The sequence below is a fragment of the Galendromus occidentalis genome, unplaced genomic scaffold (assembly GCF_000255335.2).
Source record: "Galendromus occidentalis unplaced genomic scaffold, Mocc_1.1 scf7180000077484, whole genome shotgun sequence".
In the NCBI taxonomy this organism is placed as follows: Eukaryota; Metazoa; Arthropoda; class Arachnida; order Mesostigmata; family Phytoseiidae; genus Galendromus; species Galendromus occidentalis.
In genome coordinates this window covers 2,317,486-2,331,040 of record NW_003805472.1, presented here as the reverse complement: position 1 = coordinate 2,331,040, position 13,555 = coordinate 2,317,486, and the positions used below count along the sequence as shown (strand labels likewise).

Here is a 13,555-nt window from a genome sequence, read left to right as displayed (position 1 = left end):
GCCGATGAGTCATGTCCTCTCCTTGGGAGAAAACGTCACGACGACGGTTTCTTCGGCTTTCCGAACGCTACGTTTGTAGGAGCCGATCTTCCGGAGGAGCTGTGTTAGCGCCATGAGTCACGCAGCGCGTCGACGTCAGCAAACCAAGCAAGGCCGCCGAGGCAGAGTCTTCACGCTCACTCATACATCGATCGCCGTTCCAGCAGGGCTCTGCTCAGCTGGCTCTTACGCGAGCTTAAAAGTCGAAGTTTCTCTCGATCAATCGAGTCACCCTCGAGCTTCCGCCCGGGCTAAGCGAACGGGATCGCTCAGCTGTTTGGCAGAAAAGATTCCGCGTGCTCCCATTCGCCGAAAGTGACGTGTCGTCTGTGAGGTGGAGAGAGGACTCATCTTCCCGCAGTGGTGCCGCTGCCGCTGTTGTTTTGGTCGAGCTCAGAGATCGTTCGACTGCAGTCGGTCCTCCGGAACCAGTGACAAAATCGCTTGTGAACGGAAACTGGCATTGGAAACTGAGCGATACAGGGAAAGATTTCACTCCCTCGGAAGGACTCTTCGAATATCGGGAGGAAGCTCCCCCTAGAGGCTATCAGGTGAGCCTGCGACGACAGATGTTCTCTCGTGAGCCCCTGTGGATAAATAACCGATTCTGTTGGGCGACAGCGATCGAGACATTGGATTCTTGACTACTCTCAGTTCACTTGAACGTTCCCTCCACGGCGCGGATGGGAATCTTGAGGTGTTCGGTCGACACATCGGTGGTTGTCTGTCTCACGAATCCTGTAGCGGTGAAGTCGCGTCAGTTTTCGGTCACGTCGACGCGCCAAGTTGACCGAGGTTGCGTTGAGGGCGGAGGTCCCGAATCCGTGTTTCGTCACCCGAGGCAGAAGTCCTACTCACAGTCTGTGGGACTGTGTCAACGAGAGTTTCTGTCAGAGGAAACTCGTCGAGCTCGTCGTCATAGACGTTGAGATGATCGAGATAGATTGGTCTGATTCGAAGACATTGCAGCGCCGATTGTCAATGGATTCTTGGAGGAGTCCCTCAGCTTAGAAGTTTCATCGATATTCGAGAAATGCTCGCCTCGATAAGGCCTTAGAATGTCAGTAGCGTGTCAGATGTCTCTGCCTACGCCCGGCACGCGGGATCTTCCTGGCATTTCGGTGCACTGTTTCGCCAGCGATCGGGGAAACGGGCACGAACACTGCGATGCTAAAAGGCGTGAACTTTCCGGTCCGGGGGGCACATGGAACGGCAATTATTTCGTCGGTGATTCCTCACGCTGCGCACTTGTAAGCACGCCTACGGCTATCTCAATCTCAACACCACTCGGCTCTGTTCCCTTCTCGGCGCTAGCAGTGTATGACGAGCCACTCTCCGATGATGTGATTCATTCCCGCATTCGATTACATTGTGATGAGAAGCAGCAGGTCCTTGGACGCATTCAGCGCGACATAGCGCTCGAGCCGTCCACCATGAGTCGAATCGAGAACTTCGATTCTTCAATCGAATCAGATCTTCACGAATCGAGGCTCTTCATTCATGTTCATTTTTGAGTGATCTATCTAGATTGCGTCGCTCTGCATTCTGCGGTAGAGACATCGACCCCCCACTCCTTGCTTGGATCGGCCTCCCGAGAAGCATCTCACCCAGTGACCACGACGGCCGCGGTTCCTTACGTCTGCCCCCACCACGACAGTGGATTTGTTCTGGGGCGATTTATTTCTTCGTTCACGTTCGTTTATGAATTCCAATTCCATCTGTATCCGCATCCGAAAATCACCTTCCGCAGGAGGTGATCTCTTCGCTGATGATTTTTTGTAGTCCCTCTGGAGTTCTTCATCATAGGATTGATTTATACAAGGGAGTCTCTGAGTGAGCGCAATGTCTCCTCCCAACAGCTTGCTCATTCTTTTCTCCCCCCTGCTCTCCTCAGGAATCTCACTCGATCGCCAGATCTGGTGTCCCGGAGCCGGGGACTTTTGTAAAGAGCCAAAGCAGGCGCGAGTTCGGACTCTGATCGGGTTGTTACAATTTATTTCAGACGTCATGTCTTACGCGCAGTACAGCGAAGGTGGCGCTCCGTATCCGCCGGCCGCACCGGGTTTTGCCCCCCCGCCGGGGTCTTATCAGGGTGCGCCGTATCCCCCTGCAGGAGGCGGTTATCCACCGCCGGGTGGATATGCCCCGCCGGGACAATACCCGCCAGAATATCCGCCGCCCGGTCAAGGTGGATATCCTCCAGCCGGACCTCCCGTTTATCCCCCGGGCGGCTACCCTTCCGTTCCTCAGGGACCGGTCACGCAGCCCCCAATACCTTATGGACCTCCTCCGGAGCAAAAGTAGGTTTTCGACCGAAAGCGCGAGCCCCGATCGTCGCCTGTGAGAGTGAAAAGATCTATTCTTCTACCTTCCGATATCTTTCAGTATTCCAATGGTTCCTGTACCTCAAGCCATGCCGGGAGTCCCTCCAGGCCTTGAGTACCTGACCGCGATCGATCAGCTGATCATCAAGCAGAAAGTTGAAGCTCTCGAGGCTCTCATCGGATTCGAGACGAACAACAAATACTCCGTCAAAAACTCAATGGGACAAAAGGTTGGTGGACTGGGATCGCGCAAGACATCTGCTACCCGATCCAGGACCAGGACTCTGTGGTCTGATCTCTTTTTCCTCAATCACCGACGGTAATAAACTCGAACAAAACCTCCCGATTCTCCCTCAGATCTTCCAAGCCTCCGAGAAAACGGACTGCTGCACCAGGAATCTCTGCGGTCCGAACCGTCCCTTCGATATGAAAATCAAAGATCTTCAAGGCAACGAGGTATTCTTCCGAGAGTATTTCGGGACCTACGATCAGGGCTCACAAGCGCAATGTAGGAACGGAAGCGTGAGCTGATTCTGATTCCGGGAGAAACTCTTTTCCAGGTGATCCATCTCTACAGACCCTTCCGTTGTACGTCCTGCTGCTGTCCGTGTTTTTTGCAGAGGATCGAGGTCTGCGCGCCTCCTGGAAACGTCATCGGTTACGTCTGTCAAGAGTGGTCGATTCTTTCACCGAAATTCACCGTACGCGACGCTCAAGAAAACGTCATACTCAGAATCGAGGGACCCATGTGCACATTCAGCATTTGTGGAGATGTTGAATTCGAAGTGCTTTCCGACGCGACCGGACAGAACGTCGGAAAAATATCTAAGCAATGGACCGGCCTGCTCCGCGAGATGTTCACTGATGCCGATAACTTCGGGATTTCGTTCCCCATCGACCTTCACGTTCATGTGAAGGCCACCCTGCTGGCGGCCGCTTTCCTCATTGACTTCATGTTCTTCGAAAAGAGCTCCAATAAGGAAAGTGACCGAATCGGCATGTTCGACTAGAAACTGAGATTTTTCGTTCGCCGTTCGAATCGCAGCAGCAGCCTACAATTTCCGTCTGTGAAGCATGGCAACTTCATCCTACTTCGTGTCCTGCCATACAAATCCTACAGCTCTGATTCGATTCTGGTTCGACTCCACGATCCGGTTCCTGGCAGCCCCTGATTTTTGGAAGGTTCTTAAGAGGTTTGCCGTTCTGTCGTCGTCCGCATCATTTGGAGGCTTCCCCGCGGGCGGCGACATTGATTGTGGTCGAGTTTTTCCGCGAAGGAGTAACTTCCCCGAGTACGCCGACAGCCTCGCGTCGATGTTCGAATCCGGCGAACGTTCTAGATGAGCTTCCCGGAATGAGCGGCGATCAAACTCTGGGAGCGGCTGCAAAAGACAAGCTCCGTAATCGGAGGGGAATCAGGTTATTTGATACGGTTTCAACGTTTCAACGTCCCCGTTATTGCCATTATCACATGAAGTTTTGAAGTTGTCATCGTTGAGTAAAATATTCATATTGGAACGCTTCTCGTCCTCCGGCCGTAACGTTGATTCTTGAGTGCGAAATATTGCGGGGATTCTTCGGAAAACTTGTGGAGCTCGAAAAGTCTTGTCTCCGCGATATTCTGATAACGTGTATGTAAAAAAATGACCATAAACTTTTCGTCAAGCCTTCAATGGAGTTTTTATATCTGTTTTCATTCATTCTTCGTGTCGATAAAGAGCCTACCCATCATTGAGCAGGTCTTGCCCATCCTTCCCAGGAATCGAGATCATTTTGCAGCGAAAGCAGACCTCATCTGGCGCTCAAGCCGAGTCGAGGTACTCCCACTGCTCTAATGCACCTCCCGTGTCCATCTGACTCCTCGTCGGAGTTCCTCCCACGGAGTCGTTCGGAGCGAGAGGAATGTCATCGAGGTGCTTTTAATCGTTTGCGTCAAGCAGCGCGAATTCCGCTCGTCGGCCTCCCAGTCACCGCAGCCAACCTACTGGGGAGGGCGGCTTATCGGCGGTACTCAAGCCGGAAGCGGGGTCGTTCGAGCGGTACTCGTCACTGATCAGAACGAGAGAGCCCAGTCTACGGTGCTGATTCCCTCGCTGTCATCGCAATAGGGCAGACTTCCCATATACCCGAGATCATGGAGAAGGCATCCACGGAAAGCGCAGTGCCGAACTCTCTGCGGTGAAAAGTGTTCCACGAGTTGGCAAGGTTCGCACTGAAGGCACCGTCATTGGGCGTGGATTACCGGGGTCACTAGATAAGTCCGATTTCTGAAGTGTGAACCCTCGACACTATCCTGACCGGTGTTCGGAGCGATCCCTTGACGAAGTGGCTGGTCGCAGGAGCCTTGGAGGAAACGTCTTCGAACCAGACTTCTCCAAAAATCGATTCAACGCTCAGTTGCGCCATCGAACGGTGAACTCTGTCTAGGAGAAAAACGGAACGGATCCCGATCCATCAAAACGGAGCAGTGAAGCATCGGCTCCCGGTGTGCCTCGGGTTTGAACACTTCACAGTGCCGAGGTACAGCAGGCTCTCTTGACCTTCCGACTAATGCGAGTCGCGGGAATATTTCCATGTGCTGACATCGAGCGACCTCGAGCTCTCCTTTCCGAAACCCCTCGATATCGGACACGGTTGCAGCAGGTGTTCCCAAGTGATCCCCTTTGTCTCGGTCGGCTCCTACGTTTCTGTAATATAACAAGGTGACCTGTCCGGGATTCGGAACTTGTCGGAACAATGAGAATTGTTGAGAGAACTCCTCGGAGGAAAATAGCGATTCGGGTCCCTGCATCCGTTCGAGACAGCGAGAACAGCTGGAGGTAGCCACCAGTTTTGAATAGCGGCGACGGAATCAGCGGGTAGAGAGGTGGGCAGCTCGCGAGTCCCTCCACCCCCGAGTCCGAGGAGAAGGCGAGCTCCCCGTATGGTCGAAGCCCTCTCCGTCGAACCTCTCGCTCTAAGGCGATGTAAACACGGCATCGTTGGCGTCAGATGAGGGGCTCCGGGGAGCGGGCGATCGAGTAGCGGTGGGAATCGTCCGTTCGCTGGATCGTGGAGTGTTCGCTGCGTCGAATCTCCGCCCGAAGTTGGAGCTCCGCGTGCCGCGACCGCAGTGGCTCATCCGCTTGGTCGGCGGACTCCATAGGTCATCATGCCAAACCCGAGCCGATGTAAAGTGTTCCACAACTATGGAGATCTCATGCTTACGTGGCTCGAGGAGCTTTGCTGGCGAGCCGGATCGACGTCCCGCGATCAAATGGTCCTCCTAGAGAGCAACGATGGCGCACACTTCAAGTGTCATCAGTGGCTTCTGGCCCGCTGGTCGCCGTATTTCGAGGCGCTGTTCAGTCGATCATTCTGTGAGAGCCGAACTTCGCGGGCGAAGCTCGAGAACGTCGATGGCGACTCCCTCGAGACCGTGCTCAATTATTTCATGCACGGAAAGTTCAACGTCAGCGCTGAGAATTGTCTGCGGTTGCTGTTCGCCGTCGAGTACCTGCTACTGGAAAACCTTCAGGACTTCGTGACCTGCTTCATCGAGGAGAATTTACAGGACGTCCTGAGATCGGACGAGTTCTCCAAGCTCGAGCTCGAACAGCTGTGGAAACTCGTGCCCATACTAGCGCGCGGCATCTGTCTGGACAAGGCGCTGGGCATCGAGACGGTGGTCCTGTACCTCGAATGTTGGAAACTCGGCCAGAACACCCAGAAGCTCGGGATCTGCGACGATGTGAGAGCGCTCATCAAAGAACTCGAGAACAGTCTCCATCGGCTACGGACACCGGAGATCGCGTACGCCATCTACAAGCATACGCCCAATTGCGTCACGAAGCTATTCACCGAAAAACAATTAGGTTCTCGCCCTTCGGGGAGCCTCAACGATCTCTACGACCGCGGAGAGCTGGAGCCCCCAGCGAAAATTAGCACCGGTCAGCTAATGAGAGCGCACTCCACCAACGAGCTCACGTCTCAAGAGGATTGGATGATCCAACTGCGTTCGCTCATCTCGGAGGGAACAACCCTGATGCGTCAGCTATCGAACCAGGAACTCCAGCTTCCACACGATATTCCACACGAATGCATCAAGAACATGGCCGTCATGCCAAACCGCTTCATTTTGGTGCTCACCGACTCTCGCCGGCTCCATCTGTGCCCGTGGAATCAACGAGGTCCGAGTCAACTCGTCGAAGCTCAATGCGATACTGTCCTGCAGTTCGGCCGGGACATTTATGCCGTTCTCCAACAACAACAGGTTGCCTTATGGAACTGCCAACTGAAAGTGTTCGAGACAATTTACTCTTTAAGCGAGCATATCATTCACGACATATCGTGGTACCGAACCAACAAAACAAGCTCAACCCTATCCTTGCTCATCGCGCACAGAGCGTTCCCGTGCAATGTCGAACTTCTCTGCCTAGATTTCGATCAAGTGAGTATCTATCTGCCGTCGTTCCTCGATTCGATTATCGGAGCTGATCGCCTTCAATATCTTCCGAAGACCGGGAGCCGTGTCGATATCCCAGGGCATTCGACCCTGATCAGGAGCCGAAAGATTTGAAGCGAGCTCAAATGTCAGATGACCTAAAATATCGTTCCCAAATCGATACTCGCGGTGAGGGAAACTGCGCCGGGGAAGGCTTTCGGTCCGGACCTCCCCTCGGCTTGCGTGACTCTCCCCCGGGAAGTTTTGGACAAGAACGAGAAAACGAGCTCTCAGGGAATAGATATCTTGCGTCCCGACCGCTCGGTCAAGGTTGAACCAGGCATAAATATAGTCTCCTGATCGCGCCATCCTGCTCCGGTGCTCATTCGCGCCTCAGGTCGTCGTGTGATTCTGAGCCTCTTAGATTCTCCGATACCGCGGGAATCCCTCAATCTGGCATTTGCGAAGGCTCGTCAGTGGCCCAAAATCGACGAATCGACTGAGAAGTATGATATTCTGATCTTTGAAACTACTGCGATCCTTTTCAGGTCACGGGAAGTTTCAAACAGCCCCCGGTTCGATTCCATCCCGCGCTAAACACGTGCAAACTCTCAAATCCACGACTCGTCGCCCTCAGCGAACGGGTTCTGATTCTCTACGAGCAGGGGGATGCAGACAAGGTGAGTCATCGTCGGAGGAAACATCGACGCGTTGCCAGCCCTCGACGGATTGGGGGTGTCGTTCGGTTCTATTCAATAATCCAATAATTCCAGGTTTTCGTCATTATGATCGGCGCACAAGAGTGCAAGAAAGTCAAATGCAAACTCGGAATCAGCAATAACTTCTACCTCAACGATCAATTGCTATTCTACACAGCAGATAATTCAACTTTTTACAAGATTCGCTATGATTTTAAGGATTTCGACTGTGAGGAATGCGGCGAGGTCGCAAGAGTTAACGCGGCTTGTGTAGCCCCATGTCTCAGGTAGATCTGGGAGCTCCGCATCCCGATTCGAAACAGGTGCCATATGATTTTAATTTTCGAGCGTGGAGGTGTTAATGAGGTATTCTTCGAGGTACAGCGTCAGCGAAAAACTTTATTTTTTGAGCTTCGAGATTTTTGCGGGAGAACATATCTCTCCAAGTTCAGTGGCCATGAAGACATTCCGTGATATCCGTAGAGTACATACATATCGATTGGGCAGAGAGACTCGTCAGGCTTATTATAGTATCAACGTCGAACCTTGGGATAGGAGTCTCACTTAGTAGGTCACGCATGTCATCAATCAATCGACCGGAGAGCCGGAAAGAAGATGCTGCCGCCGGGTGACAAGAATTTCGTACTTTTCCGTTTGCCCTACCGAGCCAATGCGTGATTCTCACAACTAAGAGTTCACCTTGACAATACTCCTATATATGAAGGTCAGGGACGGCGAATGCTTCCGAGTGGGGATTCCCCGAGAATCGAATAAACCAGCAAGGAGCCTTTTTTTAAATTGCGAATAAAAAATTCAGCTGCTCATTTCCCGTTCTTCCCCTTCAGCTGCTCATTGTGGCGCCCACAGGCTTCTTATGTGTCATGATGATGCTTGTATGCTGTCCATCTCTTCCAACCCGATTCGGTCTTATTCCGGGACGCGACCAGGATTACGGGAAACTATGGACCGATCTGATGAGCTCGATCGAGCTTCGCCGACACCTAGCCGACGGAAGAATCCCCGATATCCACGGTCTGAGCACCCAGTCCTTCCGTGGACAGAATTCCTCGATCAAGTCATCACCTCAACATGAGAAATTATCACTTTTTTATTTACATCATGATTGATACGAGTCTTATTTACATCACGCATCCTGTTTCGCAATAGCCCCGAAAACTTCATCGGGTACGGCTCTGGTCTCAACGGTATCCATTTCCTCATCGTTGTTGTCGTTTTCTTCGTCATCCTCGTCCGGTACTTCGATTTCGTCCGGATTGTGCACTTTAGATTCTTCCAACGCTGGCTGCGTGTCTTGTGCCCGGATGAATACCGGGCCTTTTGAAATCGTGACCGATTCGACAACAGCGGCGGCCGCCTCGCCTTCGGCTGCCGATGCTTGCGCGGCCGTAAGGCTCACGCTCATTTGGGTATTGAAAGTTGCCTGGACGCTTCGTTTTATACGGAGGAGCTCACGTAGCGTATCTTCGTTGCCATGCGCAACTTCAAATCTTTTCCATTCCTCCCAGAACACCTGCTGTCTCCGGGGATCGCACATCTGGGAACAATGCATGTAGATCATCCGAGCGCGGTCAATTTCGCCGAGCTTGCACTCGAGTTGCGCGAATTCGATACACATTTTCACAGAATCCGCGTCGGGCAGAGTTTCGATGGCTTTCTGGTATATCGGACGGACTTTCGTGAGACCGAAACGCGTCGCTGCCAGTTTGATATGGAGGTCGAACATTTCTTTCTTCTCTTCATCGGGCACGAGATCTTCAGCTTTATCGTAGACGGCCATGGCGTGTCGCGCGAGTCCGTATTGCTCTTCGAGTTGAGCGTAGAGCAGGAATATGTTCTTGATATACTTCGGCGGACAATCAGCCAAACACTGCTCGAAGAGGTCTCTCGCTCTTTCGAGCTTGTTTCCACCGAAGCGCTTGAGAAATTTCGTCAGATACGTGTTCCATATATCGTAGACGTTCGGCCATTTGAATAAGCCGATGCCTTTTTCGTACAGTCTGAACGCTTCCTCGAAGTAATTGTTCTCCTCGAGGAAAAGCGCCGCGTTGATGATTATCTGCGGACTCGCTATCCGCAGATCTATCATATGATCGTAGACGGCTTTAGTGCTCTGCAACGTGCCGAAACTCTCTTCGAGGTCGGCGTATAACGACCAGATCTTGATATTTCTATAGAGACGCATTTGTACTGTTTCAGACTGATCGTGGTAGGCCACTTTACGTGACGGCGCAGACGTTGCCGTACGGCAGAGTTTTATGGCTTCGGTGGGGTTGTCGTGACGCAGCTCCATTTCGGCAAATTCACACCACACGTTCGCGAGCTCATCGACTTTCGTGTAGGGCACCTGCGTGGCCTTCCGGAAGATTATCCTAGCATCATCGAGCTGGCCCTTGGACTCGTAGAACTTCGCGAACTCGGTCCAGATCTGGGAAAGTTTACCACCGCTGGCCAACTTCGGATCGACGGTGGTGACCGCTTTCGTGTACGTTTTTATAACCTCGACAGGATCGTCTTCGAGCAGCTTCACTCGTTTCAGCCACTCGTGAACGCTGTGAGGGTTCTGCCGCAGGAGGACCGAGTTCAAGAGCAGCGGTCTGCGATTCATCAGATATTCGTATCGAGACAATTTTAGCTCGAGGTCGAGCTCCTCCTCCGGCGACATCGTATCCTTCGCCATCAGCTTGCTTATGACCGTGTATTCGAACTGGGAATAGGCATCGAAAATTTGCGCGAAGTCACGCACCGTCAGCACGCTCGACATTGCCTCCTCGTAGATGTCACGTGCGCGCTCAAACAATTTCGAGCGGATATAATAGTCGGCGAGAGAGCACCATAACTTCCCCAACTGGTCCGTGTACTTCTTCAGCCCGCCCCTGATGATTGCGTCGACGTTCAGGCTCTGCATCTTGTCGGGGTTTTTCGACATAAGTTCGCACAATTCCATCCACAGCTGATGCTTCGATTTTCCTTCGGCCGACGTGAAGCTCGGGTCGTTCACCATGTCGGCCATTCTCTGCGCGGCTTCGTTTAGCTTTCCGACTGAGATCAGATATTCGACCGCCGTCTCTCGCGACTCGGGACTGAGCTTCAGGAAGCGCCGGTAGACTCTCAGCCCGGTCTCGGGAATGTCGTGGAACGATATAAACTTTAGGTAAAGAGGCCAGATTCGATCGTGTTGAGTTATCGGCAACGAACGTAAAGACCGATCGAGCGTGTGTCGGAGCCGGGTGACGAATCGTTGACGGTGAAGGAACTCGCAGTACATGATCCAGATTCGAGGCATTTTGTGCATCCAGACCAGAGCGCGCTCGAATGTCTTGTTGACGGCCTCAAAATCCGAATGATCGATGCACAGATGCTGTTCGTCGAGCTGTTTCATGATCTCCTGGAGGTAGTAATGCCAGATCTTGTACGATCCAGGGAGTTGCGTCAGCGCACGCTCGAAAATAATGTTGACTTGTGCTTTCGTACATTTCCTGCTCTTTCGGAACTCGGCATAGCGGAGCCACGAGCGCACGACAAATGGGTTTCTCAAGAGCTCTTCTTCGTAAGCTAGATGGTCCTCCTCAGACAGAAGATCCGAAGGAATTAGGCTCGCCTCCGCCTGCGCCATCGGCTCCTCGTTTCCAGCCTCAGCCATGACTCCGGGTGATGGCCACGTTCGTGCGAGTCCAGCGAGTCAGAGCGAAATTCTTAAATCAATTCAAAACGACTGCTCTCCACGGCACATAATGGATTCACTTTCCGCCTCTTGTCGGTCGCTCATACCAACGGAGCATTTCGCTTTTCGTGTGTACGAAATGCAACCGGTGCCGACTTGCGCTTCAATGCAGCTCGCCGAATCGACTGCTCTGGCTCTCAGCGCGGATGGATTTCCGGGATCTGGGATCCTCTGTCCCCTATGAGTATCTGTCCAGAGATCGTCGGAGGTATGGAGTACCCTGCCGGAGATTCGCCAATCATCATTCAACGCCGTCCGACGCAGCGTCCGCGTCGGAATCCCGCTCGCTGCAACGAGCCAGGGATGCGCGCGGCTGCATTCAAAGGCCAGCTGCTTTGTTAGCAAACGGGCCAGCTTGATGAGAACCCGCCATTTCGTATTCCGAGTGTGATTTGAACAGTGGGTCAGAATCTGGATAAATCGGGCTTCTTGATAGCTGTGTCGGTTGTGAAAGCCGTGCGAGATGTCGATTGGGGTACCGATCAAGGTCCTCCATGAGGCTGAGGGCCATATCATTACCTGTGAGACGAACACCGGTGAAGTTTACCGAGGGAAGCTTGTCGAAGCTGAAGATAACATGAATTGTCACATGCAAGGAATCACTGTGACCTACCGTGACGGAAGGTAATTCCCGATAATGTTCCGCCTCCCCTGGCTATTCTGAACCTGAATTCAGAATTTCCGCGCCCCGCCCTCCGCACGAAGTCGCGGGGATCGCGATATTCTCTGCGAGATCGCAGAAGCAGCAATAGTTTCTGACGAGATATCTCCCTGTAAACCTTCGGAGGGATTCAGAATCCCGGGGGACGCCTTGAAATCGCCTCAAACTCCCCTCCGGAGCGCCCGGCTATTACTGGGTTCAATTGATCGTGTGACAACCTGATTTTCTGGTAGGAGCGCCGGCATAAGTAAAAAAAATTCCTCCCGCAGTACTTCCCAACTGGAGAACGTGTACATTCGAGGGAGCAAAATCCGATTCCTGATATTACCTGACATGCTGAAAAATGCTCCTATGTTCAAAAAACCGCCTGGGAAAGGCATGCAAACCGGCGCAGCGGCGGGTAGAGGGAAGTCTGCCATTCTACGAGCTCAAGGTGAAGCATTTCTACGGGATTTATGTCGATTATTATGGTTCCGTCCACTCAGTCTCGATTGATCGTTGCCCAACCGCCCATGTCCCAACGTATCCTCACGACATGACTTTTTCTTTTTTTATTGCAGCCGCTCGAGGCCGGGGACGAGCTCGTGCGCTGTTTCCCAAAGGTGGTCGAGGAGGTGGTGGTGGTCGCGACGGAGGTGGTGGTGGAAAGTGAGGCGCGGTCGGTGCGGGTCATCCCTCTGGCATCACACAAGATGCCTGTGTAATAAGTTGCATATATGGCAGAACGAAGAACCGAACAATAAATATTCCATCACTTCACTCGTCGTCATCTCCCATGACTTTCTTACTGACGGAAGTCGGGAAGGAAGAAGCTGCCTCACTATCGAGAGTCCCCCGGACTCCAAAGTTCTCGCTGAAACGTACATATGTGTATTCGAATGATTCAGTACGGGGCACGACAGTTAAAAGCCTTTACTTTATTACATTTGCCTTAAAAAATGATGGACCCTCCTCTCCCTGCTCCTGGATGAGCGCTTTGCCAAGAAGCTCAAATCCGTTATAAATAGATCTATCACAAGTCCAGAATACTTTGACAACGGACCGCAAACCACGAGGCAAGCCGGCGTACTCTTCTAGCTTTCCGCTACCATATCGATCCCGACTTCACTCCTCGTTATCAGGATTAGGAGCATTTGCTGACGGGAAGCTCGGCTCACCATAAATTCTCTCGAGGTATTTGAGTATATTCTTGTCGATGAGGGCCTCGTAAAAGTCTCGATTCAGAAGGCGGAACTCGGCTTCGTCGACTCCCTTCGTGCGCATGTGACGTTTCCAGTCACGAATTCGCTTATAGAGTAGTAGCCTCCCGGAGAAACGTGGGTCGCAAAAAACCTCTTTTAACAACGCGATATCTCTGACCGAATGCCCGAGGAGAAAGTCGTTGGACTCTAAGCAGCGGTCGGAGTTCTCAATGATGAATTTCTTGACGTCTTCGGCCAAATCTGAAACGCCGAAAGTGTGCGCCACCGACAGGAGATCGATCGCTTGGTCGACTCTGAAATCGGCAATTCCAAAAATGATGTATTCGAAAACCGTGTCCATCACTGGTCCCGTGTAGTCAACTTCGAAGCATTCCTTGAGCTCAATCCTGCCGTTCTGGTTCAGAAGTCTCTCGAAATGCGCGAACGAGTTCCTGAGTATCTTCAAGTCGACCAGTCTCGTACTCGA

General features: G+C 52.4%; 4 protein-coding genes across 4 annotated transcripts; 3 read left to right on the top strand and 1 right to left on the bottom strand.

Moving 5' to 3' along the window:
* Positions 1 to 493: 493 nt before the first annotated feature.
* Positions 494 to 4,033, top strand: scramb1 (phospholipid scramblase 1). Its single transcript, XM_003745703.2, has 5 exons — positions 494 to 590; positions 2,042 to 2,339; positions 2,425 to 2,593; positions 2,721 to 2,819; positions 2,924 to 4,033. The coding sequence occupies exons 2-5, from the start codon at positions 2,047 to 2,049 to the stop codon at positions 3,371 to 3,373; spliced, it is 1,011 nt and encodes a 336-aa protein (XP_003745751.1). The 5' UTR covers positions 494 to 590; positions 2,042 to 2,046; the 3' UTR covers positions 3,374 to 4,033.
* A 1,481-nt stretch (positions 4,034 to 5,514) lies between these two features.
* On the top strand, positions 5,515 to 8,025 carry LOC114828347 (uncharacterized). Its single transcript, XM_029112137.1, has 3 exons — positions 5,515 to 6,792; positions 7,335 to 7,466; positions 7,560 to 8,025. The coding sequence occupies exons 1-3, from the start codon at positions 5,515 to 5,517 to the stop codon at positions 7,773 to 7,775; spliced, it is 1,626 nt and encodes a 541-aa protein (XP_028967970.1). The 3' UTR covers positions 7,776 to 8,025.
* Positions 8,026 to 8,582: 557 nt separating this feature from the next.
* On the bottom strand, positions 8,583 to 11,184 carry fand (Pre-mRNA-splicing factor SYF1 fand). Its single transcript, XM_003745701.2, has one exon. It carries the CDS (start codon positions 11,143 to 11,145, stop codon positions 8,629 to 8,631), a length of 2,517 nt encoding a protein of 838 aa, XP_003745749.1. The 5' UTR covers positions 11,146 to 11,184; the 3' UTR covers positions 8,583 to 8,628.
* A 399-nt stretch (positions 11,185 to 11,583) lies between these two features.
* Positions 11,584 to 12,645, top strand: SmD3 (small ribonucleoprotein particle protein SmD3). The gene is made up of 3 exons (XM_003745576.2): positions 11,584 to 11,850; positions 12,157 to 12,320; positions 12,448 to 12,645. Exons 1-3 carry the CDS (start codon positions 11,690 to 11,692, stop codon positions 12,537 to 12,539), a joined length of 417 nt encoding a protein of 138 aa, XP_003745624.1. The 5' UTR covers positions 11,584 to 11,689; the 3' UTR covers positions 12,540 to 12,645.
* Positions 12,646 to 13,555: the final 910 nt, after the last annotated feature.

What these genes read in the sequence shown, in the direction of transcription:
- scramb1 (XM_003745703.2), top strand. Translation starts at nt 2,047, where the DNA reads ATGTCTTACGCGCAGTACAGCGAAGGTGGCGCTCCGTATCCGCCGGCC. An exon ending in AAAACTCAATGGGACAAAAG is followed by an intron (nt 2,594 to 2,720) that starts GTTGGTGGACTG and finishes ATTCTCCCTCAG; the next exon opens with ATCTTCCAAGCCTCCGAGAA. An exon ending in AAGATCTTCAAGGCAACGAG is followed by an intron (nt 2,820 to 2,923) that starts GTATTCTTCCGA and finishes ACTCTTTTCCAG; the next exon opens with GTGATCCATCTCTACAGACC.
- LOC114828347 (XM_029112137.1), top strand. Translation starts at nt 5,515, where the DNA reads ATGCCAAACCCGAGCCGATGTAAAGTGTTCCACAACTATGGAGATCTC. An exon ending in TCTGCCTAGATTTCGATCAA is followed by an intron (nt 6,793 to 7,334) that starts GTGAGTATCTAT and finishes GATCCTTTTCAG; the next exon opens with GTCACGGGAAGTTTCAAACA. An exon ending in AGCAGGGGGATGCAGACAAG is followed by an intron (nt 7,467 to 7,559) that starts GTGAGTCATCGT and finishes CAATAATTCCAG; the next exon opens with GTTTTCGTCATTATGATCGG.
- fand (XM_003745701.2), bottom strand. Translation starts at nt 11,145, where the DNA reads ATGGCTGAGGCTGGAAACGAGGAGCCGATGGCGCAGGCGGAGGCGAGC.
- SmD3 (XM_003745576.2), top strand. Translation starts at nt 11,690, where the DNA reads ATGTCGATTGGGGTACCGATCAAGGTCCTCCATGAGGCTGAGGGCCAT. An exon ending in GTGACCTACCGTGACGGAAG is followed by an intron (nt 11,851 to 12,156) that starts GTAATTCCCGAT and finishes TTCCTCCCGCAG; the next exon opens with TACTTCCCAACTGGAGAACG. An exon ending in TGCCATTCTACGAGCTCAAG is followed by an intron (nt 12,321 to 12,447) that starts GTGAAGCATTTC and finishes TTTTTATTGCAG; the next exon opens with CCGCTCGAGGCCGGGGACGA.